Here is a 17,416-nt window from a genome sequence, read left to right as displayed (position 1 = left end):
TTGGATTAAACTCTATGCATCAGAAACACTTTGTCAGCATGTCAGCGTATTGTCGGGGTGCCGAGGCACTCTGAGCCGTGTGTGTGTGTGTGTGTGTGTGTGTGTGTGTGTGTGTGTGCGCCTAACAGAATAATGAGCTGTGGATTTATAATATACTTGTGGGTGTGTGTTTTAATTTTTTAATGTATTTATTTTTTATAAGTGATGGTAGATTTCCGTCAGTCCACATTAAGAGATGCATTGCAGACACATGCACTCTTAACCTGTTACTATAACTGTTCCAGTTGATAATAAAGAAACACTGGCTGGTTTTTGTTTATTTTTATGTATAATGCTTAAAGAACAAAAAATAAAAAGAAAATAAAATGATAATAATTCTGGTAATTTATATAGTAACACCAGCAAAAATATGCAGGTTTCCATATTTGAAATTTAGAGGTGTGTGTGTGTGTGTGTGTGTGTGTGTGTGTGTGTGTGTGTGTGTGTGTGTGTACACCAGTGTAAATTTTTATCATTATTTTATTTATAATTTCTTTGTATATTTCAAGTCTATTTGAGGCCAGAACAGCTGTTTCTTGCTATCCTATGACATTTTATACGTTACATATTAAAAATATTGTAATTGTTTACAAAAATGAAAAGTGTGTGTACACCACCAATAGTGTATTTTTATCATAAAAGCCAAAAATCATCATCATGAGCCAAAAATTAAAGACTATTTTTAGCCATTTTTGTTTTAATAAATTCAATCTGATGTGTCCCAGGTTTATTCATTTATTATTCAACGTTTTAAAACGCGTTTCTTGGGACACTCAGACCGTTAAAACCTGAATCACCACATGATTGTAATGTGGGAAACTTTCTTTCTCACTCTAAAAGTTTACAGCTGGATTCTTGCAAAATTCGTGAGATTATGATCAAGAGGGAATCGGTCTTGTCAGCTTAAATTTTGCCTTTCATGCCGTCAGTTGGCACTTTTTTTTCTTTTTTTGAAGTTGCCTGCCTTTTTCCAAGCTTGACTTCTCAGATGGTTCAGTGGAAAAGAACAATCATGCGGTTATCTGAAAACTGCTGGTTTAGCCATTATATTATAAAGAGTCAAATCAGAGAGAAAACGTGGCTTCTTGTGTCTCATTTGTTTGTCTCCGTCCACAGGTGAGCGCTCTCCCAGGCTCTGTCTTCAACCTGGCCCCCCCCCACATGTTTGGCAACAGGCTGAACCCCAACTCGACCATGGCGGCGCTCATCGCACAGTCCGAAGCCTCACCGGCAGGTACAGCAGCGACACTTCATGCAGCAGTGCGTGTTTGTTTGTGCGCATGTGAAAAAATAAAATGTGTGCATGAGAGAGAGAGCGACAAGGACACGGAGATAATTGATAGGTCAATGCCCCCTTGATCCCGCAAAAAAGGTCAAGGGTCAGTGATATTCTTAAGCCCCTCCCACTCTGTTCTGGTTAAATGGCATAGGTTTTCCTCTATTTTCTCTTTTTTTTTCTGATAAACTTTAATCAGTATGAAAGAAAAAAAAATCCTCTTTTTGAGGAAATGCTCCTCCAGGAGCCGGCAGGAGCTCCAGCGGTAGAGAGAAAGTCCGTTTGTGTTGTCTGTTCAGCGCAGAGGAGCTGATGAGGGAGTTGCGAGAGACTTTAGTAATCAAGAGTAGCCGCTTCCTGATGCAAGACATCTGGTTGGTCAAAGAGACGAGAAGCAAGAGAAAAGAGGCGAATAAAGAGTGGAGAGGAGGAAGCAGTTCCTGCTGCCGGTCAGCAGTCATCAGAGCCAGATCCAGGCTGACCCGCAGGTCAGCTCACTAATCAGGCTGACTGACAGGGGGCCGCGTGTGTGTGCGCGCATTCGTTCATGCGTGTCTCCATGTGTGTATGTGATCCAGAGACCTAAATCTGTTTACCTCACTTTATAAGCACCTATTTTTAATGGGTGCAAATTATGCATCTCAAGTTATTAACATCAGCACGTTTTTAGGAATGAGTGCAGCGTTTTTTTGGTTTGTTTTGTTAGAAACTACGGACAGGCAGGTTCAGTGTGTTCAGCAAACCTTATATATAATTCATGAAAATGAACATTTTGGTTGCAAACTCTAAAAAAAACAAAAAAACAACAACAACTGTTTTCTTTTTGTAATTAAGAAATATTTACCATACCATATTTAATTTTGTAAGTTGTTTCAGGTATGTGTGTGTGTGCGCGCGTGTGTGTGCTGTGCTGTTGTGTAAAATTAAATGTTTCCAATTGGAAATGTGTTTAATTTGTAATTAAATTAAATGTATAATTCAATATGAAGTCATTTCTGACATTTACACAATTTCAGATGTGAGTATTGTAAATGTTCTCCACAGTAAAATTTCTTTTTGCAAAAGGTGAAATATTCAGATATTAAACCAGCAAACAAGTATTGTATATTTCCCCCCCTATATTTGGAAACAGACTATTTTTGGAATATTGACAGTTGATTCATTATTAAAATAGTGGCAGATTTATTTTCACTTGATTGACCTATTGCTTCATTGAGCTGCACTAACCAGTAATGAAAATAATCATTAAGCAGCCTTAATGAACATTGATATTTCCTTACCATAACATTAAGCACACAGACGTGAGGAACACGTGTCTGCGGCTACATAAGCATGAAGTTCTGTTTGTCGGCTAGTAAGGGTCATGTGAGCGTAAACGTGCAAGGTGTGTGTGTGCGTGTGTTTGTATGCATGCAGCCTGTTTACTTTGGCAGCCGTTTCTCTTTGCTTTTGAGTGTCTGGAGGGAGGTGCCAGGGACGAAAAGGGTTACGACAGAAAAAAGGACTTGAAAAAGAAGAGAGCGAGGGACTGGAGTGGTGACCTGGTGGGGGTAAAAGCTGGGATTGACTGTCTTAAGTAGAGGGGAGTTTGTGTGAGTGTGTAAATGCAAAAGTCTGTGTGCATGTGTGATTCATTACTCTCACTGAGGAAAATGAAAAGAAGCGTCTGGCCAGGGGCCCAGAGGGAGGAGAGACAGAGACTCTCACAGAAGGTAGAGAGGGAAGCACATGCAGTTTGAATGAAGGCTTGTGTTTGAAAGAGATACAGAGAGAGAGAGAGTTTTGTAGATTGCAGAGCCCACAGTATTGCAGCGCATGTAGCCTGGGTCAGAGGGAAAACAGAAAAACTTGAAAAGGGTCCTCTGTCTTCACTTCTTTTTATCATCCCGGACCCTTGAAAAAATATACTCCAGAGTGGATAAATCCAGGAACAACGGCAATTTGCTTTAGTGTGGTAAAGGACAATTATGCTTTTGAAAAATAATGTTGTACGCCTGGGGTGAAATTCCAGTGTGTCTCGGGTCATGCAGACTGCCACCCCTGTATGTATTTCCAAAATTAACCAGCGTTTTAACTTTAAAAACTCCACAAACCATCACATATTTTCTTTTATAACTAAAGTGTTTTTAAAAATTCCAATTAAAGAAATCCAAATATAGTTAATTGGGAGTGATTGTGCTCTGCAGCGCGATGAAGATCCACCCTACTTAACTATGTTTTACAGCTGGGGTCAAGACAAATCTGTCATTTCCTGCAGCAGAAACATGTCTTGAGCTCAAAACTGCGTTTATAACAAATTGTCAAACTTGAGCAAATGTCCTGATGTGTGATTTTCAAGCCGTTAAAGAAGGCTCAGAGTCTCCAGTCTGGATCAGTCTGTGAAGCTCCCTATAAGACATTTGAATGATCATTTTTTAAGCATTACAACACTATGCAAAATGTATTTACAAGCCACAGTTAAATGACTAATTTTCTCTGCCAGGAAACAGAAATAAACGACAAAACGATGAGTCTGGCTGTATTAAAACGCAGGTGATCACAAAGAGCCCGAGGATAGAAAACAAAGCAGGAAAGCTGGGTTGTTACGGATGTCTGGGATGTTTGGCAGTCTGTATTGTTTGCTTGCCTAAATAAATGAAGAAGCATATTTTTTATTCTTTTTTTTGTCTTGACTGGCGGCTTAAAAAAATAACCTGACAACAGTATTGTGAGTGCGCTTTCACATTCAACTTCAGCCGGCTCAGTGTGGATATTTTGATTTTTATTTCATCATATATTGTATGAGAGGAGATCCATATAGGAATGGATCTTAGTAGTCTAAGATCCATTCCTATATTACAAATAATGACTGAACAGGCTCATGCTGAAATGCTTATATTTATGCCTGGTCTGTATTCTGATCATTAAAAGTACCCTAACTTCCAAGTAGGAAACTAAAATAAAATAACAGATAAACGGCTTTATTCTCACAGCTAACCCTCCAAAATTTGTAGCGCATTCATTTAAAGACCACAAATGAATTCCACATTTTTATGCTCATGTCAACCTTATTCCATAATTTCATCCTAACAACAGAAAAACATCTTCTGTCCGTGTTCTCGTCCAATTGATTTTTTTTCTGTGTGTGTGTGTCTGTGTGCAGATCAGGAGGCGGGAGACGGCAGTAGCAGCGGCGGCGGTTGTGTCGGAGCTCAGGGCTTCTCCATAAGAGCTTCTCCCAAGACCACCCCGCGGTGAGTGCACACACACACACAGATACCCTCCCCAGCACTCCCTCACCATTTACATTCCTCACTGGTCCCCCTCCTTCACCCATCCCCCCCTCCCCCTTTCTGCTTTTCCCTTTGCTGGCCCCCTCATCTCCCCTCTCTTCCTCTCACTCCTCAAACACACACATGCACACTCTCTCTTTTGCTCTTGCCCCTACAGGCAATTCTTGCTCTCTCAGCCATCGATAACTTGTGTTTTTGAAGGTGGTAACCATCCTTCAAGTCCAGTTAGATGTTTTTTTCCTGTCTTCTTGTGTTTAAGGACAGTGTGATGAGTTATTGTATCTCCTCCATTTTGGAATGTTTGCATGGATCATTCAGGATCACGGGAAAATTGATCATACAGATAAACTTTTTTTTTTGTTTCCGCTATTGTCTGTGGAATGGGTGATTTCACTTAATAAGGTTGGTTATATACAGTTTTATTTTTTATTTTTAAATTTAAATTTTTGGTCTTAAATTTAGGATAAATGACATTTAACTGCAAAAGGAAACACTGGAGCAAAATGAGGCGACTTTAAGACTGTTTAGGCTTCTTTAAAGTTTCATGTGCGAGTGGTGAGTTAAGTCATATTTTTACATTCCACAATAGGGGAAAATAAGATGCCGCTTGCACACCTACGGCTCAGTCATCTCTTCCGGTGTCCTTTATTTCCCCTTTTCCCCTCTCCTCCTCTCCTCAGGCTCCAACAGCTTGTCTCAGTGCACACTGAGATTTATCGCATCAAGACAGTGCACTTCCCTCTCTCTGTCTGTCTCCCCCTGTTGCATGTCTTCTTTCTTCCTCTCTCTCCTAGTCTTTTTCTAGCTCTCGCGCGCAGACAGAAAGCCTGGCCCCTTTTCATTAGGAGCCACTGTAACAACAAATTGATGTAGTTTTATAGCCAGCAGTGACTATGTTTGTCTGACGTTTATGTTAGGTCGTTAATCTCCCTATTGACCTCTCCATCTCTCCTTTTCTATCAATGCACTCTCTCTCTCTCTTCCCCTACATTCAGCTCTCCGATTGGTGGCCTGCAGATCCGCTATGACTCTTCTGGGTCGTTGCCGGGGCCGGGGCAGGGGTTGCTAGGGGCGGGAGGAGGCGGGGAGACGTTGCCCCCAGTGGCCACCAGCATTGAGCAGCTCCTGGAGAGGCAGTGGAACGAAGGACAGAGCTTCCTGCTGCAGCAGGGAGCGCAAGGAGACGGTGAGAAGACGCAAGCACCAAGCATCATTAAAAATACAAGATTACCTAAAAGAATCATCTGATTTCAGACTATTGCTCACCAGTAACTACTGAAAAACAGGCCTCTAAGCAGGGAGTGATTATTGTTAGCAGTGGCTGCAGTGACTCCAGACATGCTTGCAAAAGTATGGGACGAGTTTGACTATCGTGTGGACTAATGCCGGGTGTCAACAGGGGGACATATGGAGCACTTGTGAAAATTTTGTATGTAAAATATACCAAAAGCTTTTATGTCCATTACTTTAAAAATATAGCCTTTTGAAATCGGATGATTCTGTTTGATACACACTTATGAGTTTGTTAATTCAATTTAAGTCTCTCACCAGACTGATTTTATTTCTACCTGAGACACCCTCACAGCATTTTATTGAACAAATAAGTCACATAAAAAACCAAAATAATAGTTTTACTCTCTATTTAAAAGATACAGTATAAGGCAAAGGGCCTGAAATCAAACAAAGGCAGGATGAAAACAAAAGGTGAATTCTCTTCATCTCAAAAATGACAGGAGATTAATCTCCTACCTCACACGCACTCATACACTTTGTCCACTTCACCATTTCCTTCTCTGTGTCAATTGATCCGTCGGCTCTTTGCCTTCGAGCTGTTGTGCAGAGCCGCTCCCTCTTTCAGTCACATTTTCACTTTATCTGTTATTGTTGCACCTGTCAATCTCTTGCTGGTTATCTACCTATCTGAACATCCCTTCTGGGATCAATAAAGTGAAAATGAAAAAGGGGGATGGCAACCTGGTCGTTAGAAAGGCTGTCCTTCAATCAGACGAGTCAGGTTTAAGTTCCTCTGCAAACCCTCCTCCTCCTCCCCCGACACTGAGTCCGTGCAGGCTGCAGGGTCACTGTAGCTGACCTTGATCTCTGACATGTCTGTGGGGAGTATCTGTCTGATCGTCACTGTGTGTGTTGTTAATGTGAGGTATAAGAAAAGGCAGATTTAGAAAATGAGTGGCCTTTTAGAAAGTAAGGATATTGGTGAAAGGGTCAGTCCTGTAAAGATTCATCCCAGCATATAATCCAGCACCAGCACTGATTATTATACCTTCACTGTGGTGCAGCTAAAACAACAAGTGGGCTAACAGTGTTGACTGCAGACTGTGACGGGGTTGAGTTTTGTTTCATTTGTGCAATTTTGAAGTCTTTATTTTCTCACACAGGTGTGGAGAGCAGTAAATTGAAAATTCAGAGCGGAGCTATTACAGAATATTTGGAGCAGGAAATATAAAAACGCTGCTTTTTCTGTTCCCTCTCTCCTTCTCTTTCGCAGTGGTGAGCATGTTGAAGTCTCTGCACCAGCTCCAGGAGGAGAACAGGAGGCTGGAGGAGCAGATAAAAACTCTGACCATGAAGAAAGAGAGACTGCAGCTTCTCAGCGCACAGCTATCAGTGCCTTTCACACCTGCCACGGCCTCCTCGGGTACACAGACACTCTTACTTACTTACTTAGAAATCAAGGTGAATGATGCACACCAGTGAGCCACAGCACCTGCCTGGCATTGTGCAGGTCTGCTTTGTGTCACTGAAACAGCTGCACCCCCATTGATGTGTTTTGTGGTATCAGGCATCAAGCACGGCAGCAGGAGATCCTTAAAATGTTACCTCCATGGACTAAAAAAAATATCACAGATGCTTGATCAGATTGAGAGCTCGGGAATTTAAAGGACAAGACGACACCTAAAGTTATCGTTCAAGAAATTTTTGCACTGAGGGTGTGTTATATTTCTGAAAATGTGACAGTCCAATACTGTTGGCATGAAAGGTTTGAATGTGGCCTGCAACACTATTTTGGAGGGTGTATGAGTAACAACCATCATCACCCTGCCTCTGCCAGCTTCCCTTCCTCCCATAGCACAGCCTGGTGCATACATGTGTGTATATCCAAAGTTATTCAGATTCTTGCATCGGCACATGTTATTTTTTTCAGCTTTAAGATCTGACTGAGCTACTCTCTTGTTCCCGATCGAAAAGATGGATTGTTGCTGGCTGACGTCATTTAGCACAGAAAATTTCTAGAACTTGAAAAGCAGGTTTCACATTTTTAGACTAGCCCTACTGAGACATGTCTAACCTTTTGGTTATCCACAGATGTGAAGGGAGCCCAGCCGGGAGCAGCTGACTCATCTTTACCTGTGGCGACTCAGGTAAGGACAAATTCATGGTTTGACTCCTGGCTTGAAATCTGTAGTCACCAGAGTTTGTGTTTTCGAACTAGTTTTTATTTTGATTTCTGTTTTGATTTTCCAGAGTGGCTTTATTTTTAGTTCGTTTTTATTAGTTTCAGTGTTAGTTTTAGTCTTGAACACTCAGTTATTTATTTATGGCAAATGCCAGAGGCAAGATTTAAAGTCAGAATAGAAATTGCAATATAAACAGAACTTTTTGTAGTTGACTCACAGGCTTGTAGACTTTGAAAGATTCAATAAGACTGTCCATCAAACCCTCGTTAAGACAGTCTGTGATGACAAATTATTTTATTCTATTTATTCTTTAACATTGTAAATTAAGCAAACTGTAATGATCGCTTTATTTTAATGTCAAAAAGGTGTGAAATAAATGTCCCAATTAATAGGCCACATCCTTCGGAGGCCGTATTTGAAGGTCGATTATGTCACAGCAAGGCGATGAAGGCTGTCCCAATTCGAAGGCTGCTCCAAATGCGGCTGACAAATATGTCCTTCATTAACTATCCCAGAATTCATAGCGCTGCCCTGCCAATTCCAGTTTCCAACAATGGCGGCAGCTACTTAGTTTTAATATTACTCTTATTACTTTTTCTGGGTCACCAAATAAACTTTTAAGATGTTTTCAGGCGAGAATGTAGCTGTGTAAGCTTCAAATATCTGGTTGGTTTATCAAGACATCACATATTTGCAAACGTGCTTCAACGTTTTCGAAGACGTCTGTTTCCCACCAGCTCGATAGCTGACCGGGTGGTCAAGGCTCACTAGAGCCGGCAAGAACAGCAAAGTCCCGGCACATCGTTTTCAGATCCCCGCGGTCTTTCACTCGGGTTAAACATGAAATATAAATCACTTAGATAACTTAAAATGTTATTGTTTGGCTTTTTTCAGTGTTTTATTTGTTCCTGAGTAAATCGGTTTGGCTGAGATTAAAGTTATAGTTTTGACACAGCTGAATAAACGTCAAGCAGAAAACACAGAAGTGTGAGATGGTAGAGAATGTACTCCAGTGTTCTGTTATATATTAGCAAGCGAGGAGCAGACGGCTGAGTTTATTGAACTCCCCCGAGACCCAAAAATCTGAAGGCTAGACCGTCCCATTTCACAGCCTCGCACTTCCGGCCTTCTAGGTCTTCGAAGGACCCGGCCCATGTAGACCGCGAAGGCCTGGTCCTCTGAAGGATGCAGCCTATGAATTGGGACATAGCTACAGATTCTGAATGCAGGACTTGTCATTAATGGGAGTCTCTTTCTGGTCCTCAGGACAGTGCATCTTGTGGTGGTCACAGCAGTAGTGGTTCCACCTCCTCCCTCTCCACACCTCCCTCGGTGTCCCAGAGTCCACCTCAGCCACAGCTCAATGGGGTCGCCTCCGTAGGGGCGACCCCGGCTGGGTTGGGCGGCGTGGCGGGGCTAATGGGGGCTCTGGGCGCAGGGAGTGCGCTGGGCATGGGTGGAATCGTCGGGGCTCTGAACGGCGTGATCCAGACGCCGGCCGGTACCTCCAGCCCTCACACACACACTACAGGAGCAGCGACAGGCGTCACTTTGCCCGTCAATAACAAGTATGGCTGTTTTCATCTTCCTCTAATACATTAAGCGTCTTTTTCAAATTAATAAAGCGTCAACACTGGGATAGCGAATTGTGTTGGAAACCTTTGATGATAATAAAATCAATACATGTGGTATCAAATCACCCTTCCCAACAAATTGGTTGACTGTCAGCGAGTTAAAGAGCTGCAGATGGGTGTCAGTAGCTTCACATTTTCAAGGCCCTTTCACATAAGCACATAGTTAAGTACTGAAAATGTTTGTCTCGGCTTCCCAAGAAGTTTAAATGTGAACTTTATTGCATCCTCTCTTCCTCTTTGTGTCTTTTTGCTTCCACGATGGATTTTAGCAACTCAGCAACTAGTAAGACCAGGTGAGGCAGTAGCTGGTGCCACTTCACAAACAGCCATAGCTCTGTTTTCATCAGTGTCTGCTTTGTGAAAAAATGCTGTAGTTATGCATGTTTTTTTGAGTTTGAATCTTTTCTTGTTTTGTTTTGGGGGTTATATTTGAAGCAAAAAATAAGCTCATGTTTTTCTTTATAACTTATAGAAACAGATAAATGTTTATATTTTCTGTCACTCTCACCGTCACAGACCTGTAATGTTTTAAAAAAGTGTGCTAAACAGTCTGATACTGTGCAGGCAGAGTGTTAATTGCGTTTGTCTCACTGTGAGTGTGCTTTGTCTCCTCAGCGCGGCGCGAATTGGCCTGCTGTCTGAGCAGCAGAGATTGCTCCTGCAGCAGCATCAGCTCCACCAGCTGCTGTCCTCACAGCCTTCAGTGGTACTACACACACTATGCACATTTGATTACTTACTACTATCACACACAGTTAAACACACACAAAGACACTGAGCTACAATTTTCTTTTAGACAATAGTCTAAATCATTTAGCTTATTAACTCTTCTTCTTCTTCCCCTCTTTTCCACACTTTCCCCTGCTTTTTTCCTTCTGTCTCACGCTCTGTTCCCCCCTCCATCCTTTATTCGCCCCTTCAACTCTTTTCTTTAATGACACCTCCACTTAATCCTCTTTTCTTTTTTTTTCTTCTTTTTTTCCCTCTCATTCTTCCTCCTTGTTTCCTCCCTCCTTGCATCTCCCCCTTCCTCCCTCTGCTCCCCAGGAGCAGCAGCAGGTGTTGCTCTACCAACTGATGCAGCAGCAGGACCTCCAGCAGCTGCAGTCCCTCTCCTCCTCTGCCCAGATTCCCTCCATCCCACTCTCTTCCGCTCAGCTGCCCATCAACAACTTGCTGCCCGGCGCCCAGAGCCAGGGCCAAGGCACCATCACCGCCAACCCCTTCCTGGCGCTGCAGCACGCACACGCCGACACGCATGGCTCAGGGGCGCAGAAGCCTCGGCTAGCCGAAAAAGCAGTGGGCGTCGGAGGGCAAGAGAAGACGTGACGGCATATGTTCTTTTTGTTTCCTTTTTTCTTTTTATTGTTTTTTTTTTTTTTTTACATATATATAAATATATATATATATATACATGCGCAGAGTTTTTTGGGATCAGTCTGTTGGTCAACTTTGTAGGTTAGTGATGAGAACATCTCCAGGAGAGCAAAATGTGTTCATGTTAGATATTTGTTTCCAGTGGTGTGTTAAAGCATAACACACACACACTCTCTGTGTGGAGTTATACAGAAGACTGTCTGTAGTTTAGGTTCTGATCTCGACACCACGTTTTGTGTCATTTTGTATTATTTATTTGATTTGACGACTTTTTAGCTGCTTTGAGTCCTTATTTTGATTGCTTTGTCTACTTAAAGATTTTTTTTAATTATTTAATACTGCTGGTAGTAACTGAACGTGTGTTACTGTCAGCACGTAGCACCAGCGGACATGGTGTGTTTAGTCTCTTCTCTCAACAGTTCAGTTGACTGACAGGTTCCCAGAAACTCTTTTTATTTCTTTGGTGTTTCCTACTCCGAATCTTGTTCCAGGTTTTGTTTTGGGGTTTTTTTTTTCCTCTCTCTTTTTTTTTTTTTATTAATGTTTTTGTAATGGTCTGGTCTCTCTGCTGTTTCACTCTCTCAGGGGCTTCAGCCAAACCAGCAGTTGTGCTGCAGCACACAGCTGGCACACACACAGAACTACAAACATTTAAAAAAAAAAAAAGAAAGAAAAGAAAATGGCAGCAATATTATGATTAGGACAACAGTACAATTTCCTGTTATAGGACTTACCAGTCATAGATGTGTGATTGACATCTGTCTCGCAGCAGTCCTGGAGGGACTATCAAATGAGGAAATGTCCCACACGTCCTCAGTGCTGCCTTCTCTCCCCGTGTCTCCTTCCCGCAGTTTGCGTACATCCATTAATGTCCGTGAGCCAAGCCTCGTATGGTCACCACAGAAGCCTTGCTTTTGACTGTCTCTTCTCTGGGCCAGATACAGGAGGATCATTCTGGGAAAAGAAATGTAAAAGAGGAAAAAAACAAAAGATTATTCAAAAAAGTACGTTGAATGTTCACAAAGATGCTTAAATCCACGTCACACATCCACTTTCAGAGATAAACCACGCAGTTGGTTATCAGCAAGTGGAAGTGATTGCATTTCATCTTCCCGATTGAGCCTCCTGCTGCACCTACCTCTCGAGCAGGACCAGCCTATCAGGACCTAAAAGGCCGACAGCAGCGGCCACTTAAAAACCCACAACAGTCAGGACTGGCCAATCAGGGTCCAAACCCAAGTGCCTGAGGCCAAAAGAGGAAAGTGGGATTTTGTTTTTTTGTTTTTTTTTAAAAACAAACAAATATATATTAAAAAAAACTTGGTCACTCTACCCAATTTTTCACAGTGCTACTGGTAATGAAGCTGTGTTGCTAAGGCAACAGATTACAAAAACTCTTGGTCCTTCAGGCTGGAAGTCTCTCTAACAAAACTAGGAACTTTTATTCTGCTGCATTCTCTAATATCAAAGCCAACTTTGTGTTGTGCTTTCTATTTATCTGGAGGTTTTGTGTAATGGGCATAAGATGATATATTTTAAAAGCCCACTTGTTTTTGCAATTTAGCATCATTTTGTACTACTGTGTAAATTTGTTTTGTTTCTTTTGTTCCTCTGTTCAGTCTAATCTTGCTGTAAACCCTTTTAATGATTTCTATTTTTGTCATGTGTTTAAAGCTAGGAGCTACTTATTAGTTGGCTGATTTGGGAGGGGTTGTGGTTGTATATAGGTGTTTGTAGGGGAGGAGGAAGTGTGTCAGGGGGGGGCACTTGGTGGCACAGTTTTTACCTCGTTAAGTGTACATAAATCTTTCTCATTGGCAGTTGGTTGTACATAAGTGATTATGATTGCTCGTGCTGGTGTGAAGGAAAGCCAATGAAGCCTCAGTTCATGTGTGTGAATCTTTAGGACCAGACAATAAGGTTGACAGTGACTGGACACAAAAGTATTAATTTATTTTTATATGTGCAGGGACATTGTGTTTCTTTTTTTTCCTTTTCTTTTCTTTTTTTAATGTTTTGCACCATTTTCTTGATGGAAAGTCATTTTATACTCTGGGCACCATGTTTTCATCTGTGCACACATTTTGTTGGATAAATTTTCTAAGAGTGTAAAAAAAATTGGTGGGGGATTGACAATGTATTTAAAAAAAAGAAAATTAAAGAAACACTCTGGTTAAGTAAGAGCAGCGTTTGGTATTTGTATCAAAGTATCAGTAAAAAAAATGCATTAGACTTTTGCAGTTATGAAGTACGGTTTGTATCTGAACTGACTGTGGAGATACTTTCTTCTATTATCATCTAATGACCGCATCATGTCACAAAATTCAAATAATCTTAATCATGACAATTCAGTTGAGCACCTTTAGGATGTGTGCAACGGAGGAGTCACATCATCACACATGTGTGATCCCTTCGTGTCAGTACGGATCAAAATCTCTGAGAAATGTTTCCAGCATCTTGTTGAATCTGCGCCATCAAGAATTAAGACGCATCTGAAGGGCAAAGACAGGGTCCATAAAGACGAGGCGTACCTAATAAAGTGGCTGCTGAGTATGTAATGCAATTTTTTTTTTTAAAGAATTTTTTTCAAACAAATTTAACAAATTATATAAAATATGAGATTTTAATAAGTTTTTAAGCTTGGCCACTTTTGTAGGGGAACATAAAATCACACATGCTGTAAACGTGTTTGCTTTTACCGTGACGCTGATCAGTAGAAAGACGCTAAATGAACCAGAGAGAGGGCTGGACACTAGTTTTCATCCGGCCTGGTGCTAAAACAGCACTAAAAAAAACCCCAATGAGATAACATTTAATTCAAAACAAATGCACACAGTTTACAAATCCCCCAACAGAGCCCGTTCATAAACTCACTAGTTTTAAACCACCTCACAAATACTTCTTTAAAACAACTAATATTATCAAAAAATAAATTACAAGCTGCATATATTTTAATTCGCTGATTAAATGCATGTTATTTTTGTCCTTCCTGCCCATATGTCAGATGATTTACGAGGTGAGTGTAGATGAGATTAAAACAGTGGTTTCTTTTCCCCCAGTTTGAAGCCACTCTTACGAGCGGACTTGTAAGCTGTATTTTGAATAGAGTCAAACCTTTCCTGACTTGTACTCCGTGCCATTAATTACACTGTAAATTGTGGACGAGGAGGCGCTAAGCGGGATGTGAATTATTCTGTAACAAGAAGGGAGGTGAGGGGGGGTTTGGGGGAGAAAAATAAATAATCATTTCTATTGGCAACCAAAGTGCCAATAGAAACTCAACATCTTTAAATTTAAACATTGTGCTTCGGGGCTCCTGTCCTTACAAATATGCACCCACAACCAAAGCTGATGACTTCCAGCTGCCGCTGCTGTGTTTGCGTTGAAGAGGTGGGGGCACCATTCTGCTACATCTGCTTCTGCCCTGGTAATTAAAAGCTCACTTTCCTCCTGCACCCCCCTACTCCCTCGAAAATACACCCCCTCCTTAGGAGTGTTGAACCGCCGCCCCCCCCCCCCCCCCCCCCCCGCTCGCCCGCGCGCTTTGCATGTACACGCACAAATACACCCAGAATCTAACCTGCATTCAACAACGCAACCCCCCTTTTTCCTTTACCCGAGCACTTGCTCATTCACCCCTCCCACTGCCAACTATCCCTCACTGTGACCTCCCCTCATCCATCCACCCTCCACTCACTATCAGCCCTGTCAATCAAAGCTAGGCTGTTTAAAACGCATACCCCCCAGCACCACCACTTCCCCACCTCCACCATCTTTTATAAGCCTCCCACTAACAGCCCTGCCTCTCTCTCACACACACGCACACACACGCATGCGGGCCAGAGCCACTGTGTCCATCATCGATCACGCTCCCCCAGAAGCATTTTCCAGGGTTGGGAGGGCTTACCAGCTGATTCAGGACCCCTGTGTGCTGCCCAACCAGGTGCCTGATTACAAAGTCAAAACATGACTAAGCCGCGGTATTAGGAGACAGGAGAGCGCTCTGTCTTATGCACACACACACATACACATAGAGCAGATAGCAGGCCAGCAGGAGGGTTAAGCCCGGGATGATTAGACAAATGTAGGGCAGATATCTGCGGCTTCAGAGGCAGGCTGAGCCGCTGTCACCGAGGAATGCTCTGCAGCATTAAAGATACCTGTCTCACACTGAGCATGCTCACTCTGCGGTTCAGTTTCTACTTAAATGTTCTCCTTTTTTTCAGTTAAGGCTTTTGTAATTGATTAGTGTTCGTGAAGGCTTTGAATAAGCCCCAAATAATAAATAAATAAATAAATATGGCGAAAAGTGCAGTGAAAAGGAGGTTTTATATAAATATGGGTTTAAAATCTTGGGAGAAAACATTTTACAACAGTTAAAGAAATATTTCAACTAGCAATGCAAAAAGATCAAACTTGATTTGTAATTGTGTCATTTGACTTTTATAAATAAGTAGAGGCCTTACATTAAAGAAAACCTAGAAAAGTAAGATGCTGCAGCAGGTTGACACCAAGTGGGATTTTATTTTTCATTTATAAGATTTAAATTTATTTGTCTTATATGCATCAGCCTCTTGTTCCAGCATAATTTAAAAGTAAAAACATGAATTCACCCCCATGGAGTGAAAACCAAGAGTTTGTAAACGAATTGACTCCTTTACTGAGTGACACGGAGGGGGAAAAGTCAAACTTGATGTTAAATAAACCTCCTAAAAATGCTTTTAGGGGGCTATTATTTTGAAAAGCCGACAGGTTGAAGATGCGCAGTTTCCACAGGACGTGAACTTTAACATACTTACAATATTTGTTGCAATCATCGCTCCCATTCTGTCACACTCCGGACCGAGCAGAAATAAAACTACAACAAAAGCCATAAAACAAGTTCGCCAGATGCCAAAAATAATTCCTCTACACGGGTTTCGGCACATGTTTGGTAATTCAGCTAAATTATTTAATTAGACCCCAGCCTCAAATAGAGCAAAGAGCAATAAAGCCGAGAGAGGCTTCGGTGTAGTAAACCATTAGTAAGAAGGAGGCTGTCGCTGGTTTGTACAGTAATGCAGTGTAAATCATCACAGAGTGGCTGCCATTAGCAGGCTTAATCCTGGGCAGAAACCTGCAGTCAGCTGCCAGGGGCCCCGATCCGGTGCCGAGTGGAACCAGATCCGGCAAACAGAGGTGTTTAGGGCCGTGAGGGCAGGAGGAAGAGGAGGAAGGGTGCAAGAGACAGAGTGTGGAGGGAACAGCTGAGGAGATTCCCAGCGAGAGTGTGTGTGTGCGCGTGTGTGTATTTGTGCGTCAGCCCCCCCACAGGTCGCTCTCCTGTGGGATAATGGTGGCGAGGAGAAGCAGCAGGATTCAGCCTCATCCCTCTTCATTCTCAGACAGCTCGTATTCTTCTGCTAAGTGACACTCCTCTGTCACCCCCGGCACAAACACACACACACAGTCATGCATATATACACTATTCTCAGAATCCTCTCTTTGTGTGTGTGTGTGTGTGTGTGCCTTCCAGCTGAATTACACCTCGCAGTTTTCTCGAAGCTTATTGATGCCACTGCAAAAATGACAAAGCAGGACGACTGACAGTAAACAAGCAGAGCACCCTTTTTACTTTCAAAGTCAAATTTGCCCACTTGTCAGCCTCGATCAGATCTGAAAAGCTTTGCAAAGCATTTGGACCGCCATAGACTGTGTTGCCTACAGCGGTGAGAAGTTATACGCAGCTTGTAAATTATGCCAATAACGCTGAAATATTACAGAGAGATTAAAACTACACACAGCTCTGGAAAGATGGGAAACAAGTACAGAAGTAAACGCTCACAAAACTGAGCGAACCTGTCTGTGTGGAAAAATCATAATTGTGGAAATTGTGTAAAATAATAATAATAATTAATACATATGCAATATTATCGTATATTTTTTTAAAACTATATTTTAGGAATGCATTTGGGGGGGCTTTGTGGTGTTGCTTCCAACACAATAAAAACCCACGCCTAAATAAATAAAACTAAAAATAGCAATAAAATATAGTTTAGATATAGGCTGAGTTCAGTGTCAATAATTACCATAGAGTAATTCATTCAAATAAAAGGCGTTGTATAATAAAAGTGTTTGCAACACAGCCAGGAGTTTCCTGGTCGCCTCTCTGAGCTGCAGCGTGTCCCGCTGACTCAGCGGCGCCTGCTCCGCTCGCCTGCCGCTCAGAGTGCGTCGCTGCACGGCTCTAGAGCCGTCTTGCCTCGCGCCCCTCGCGGCTCCCGCTACGAGCGAGAAGAAAGGGAGCTCAGAAAACCGCAGAGAAGCGAGAAAGAGAACTTCACCGCGAGCTGATGGCAACAACAATTCAGCGGTGAAGGGAGGGAGGGGGGTGTTTGAAGAAGCGGTTGTTTTTTCTTGTTT

At 42.2% G+C, this 17,416-nt stretch overlaps 1 protein-coding gene across 3 annotated transcripts in view; it reads left to right on the top strand.

Moving 5' to 3' along the window:
* mllt10 (MLLT10 histone lysine methyltransferase DOT1L cofactor) overlaps positions 1-13,195 on the top strand; it is a 46,465-nt gene extending 33,270 nt beyond the window's left edge. For 2 of the 3 annotated variants that reach the window (XM_035909417.2, XM_006794662.3), the window contains 9 exons: positions 1,156-1,273; positions 4,458-4,548; positions 5,583-5,773; positions 7,094-7,243; positions 7,912-7,967; positions 9,270-9,571; positions 9,907-9,930; positions 10,253-10,343; positions 10,685-13,195. In XM_035909417.2, the coding sequence (XP_035765310.1) occupies positions 1,156-1,273; positions 4,458-4,548; positions 5,583-5,773; positions 7,094-7,243; positions 7,912-7,967; positions 9,270-9,571; positions 9,907-9,930; positions 10,253-10,343; positions 10,685-10,966 (1,305 nt within the window). In that variant the 3' untranslated portion in view covers positions 10,967-13,195. The remainder of the gene's footprint in view (positions 1-1,155; positions 1,274-4,457; positions 4,549-5,582; positions 5,774-7,093; positions 7,244-7,911; positions 7,968-9,269; positions 9,572-9,906; positions 9,931-10,252; positions 10,344-10,684) is intronic. The other variant, XM_035909418.2, reaches the window with a different exon arrangement.
* Positions 13,196-17,416: the final 4,221 nt, after the last annotated feature.

The sequence above is a fragment of the Neolamprologus brichardi genome, chromosome 9 (genome assembly GCF_056152115.1).
Source record: "Neolamprologus brichardi isolate AB-2024 chromosome 9, ASM5615211v1, whole genome shotgun sequence".
Taxonomy (NCBI): Eukaryota; Metazoa; Chordata; class Actinopteri; order Cichliformes; family Cichlidae; genus Neolamprologus; species Neolamprologus brichardi.
The sequence above is the reverse complement of the archived record's forward strand: the minus strand, read 5'-3'. Positions and strand labels throughout refer to the sequence as shown.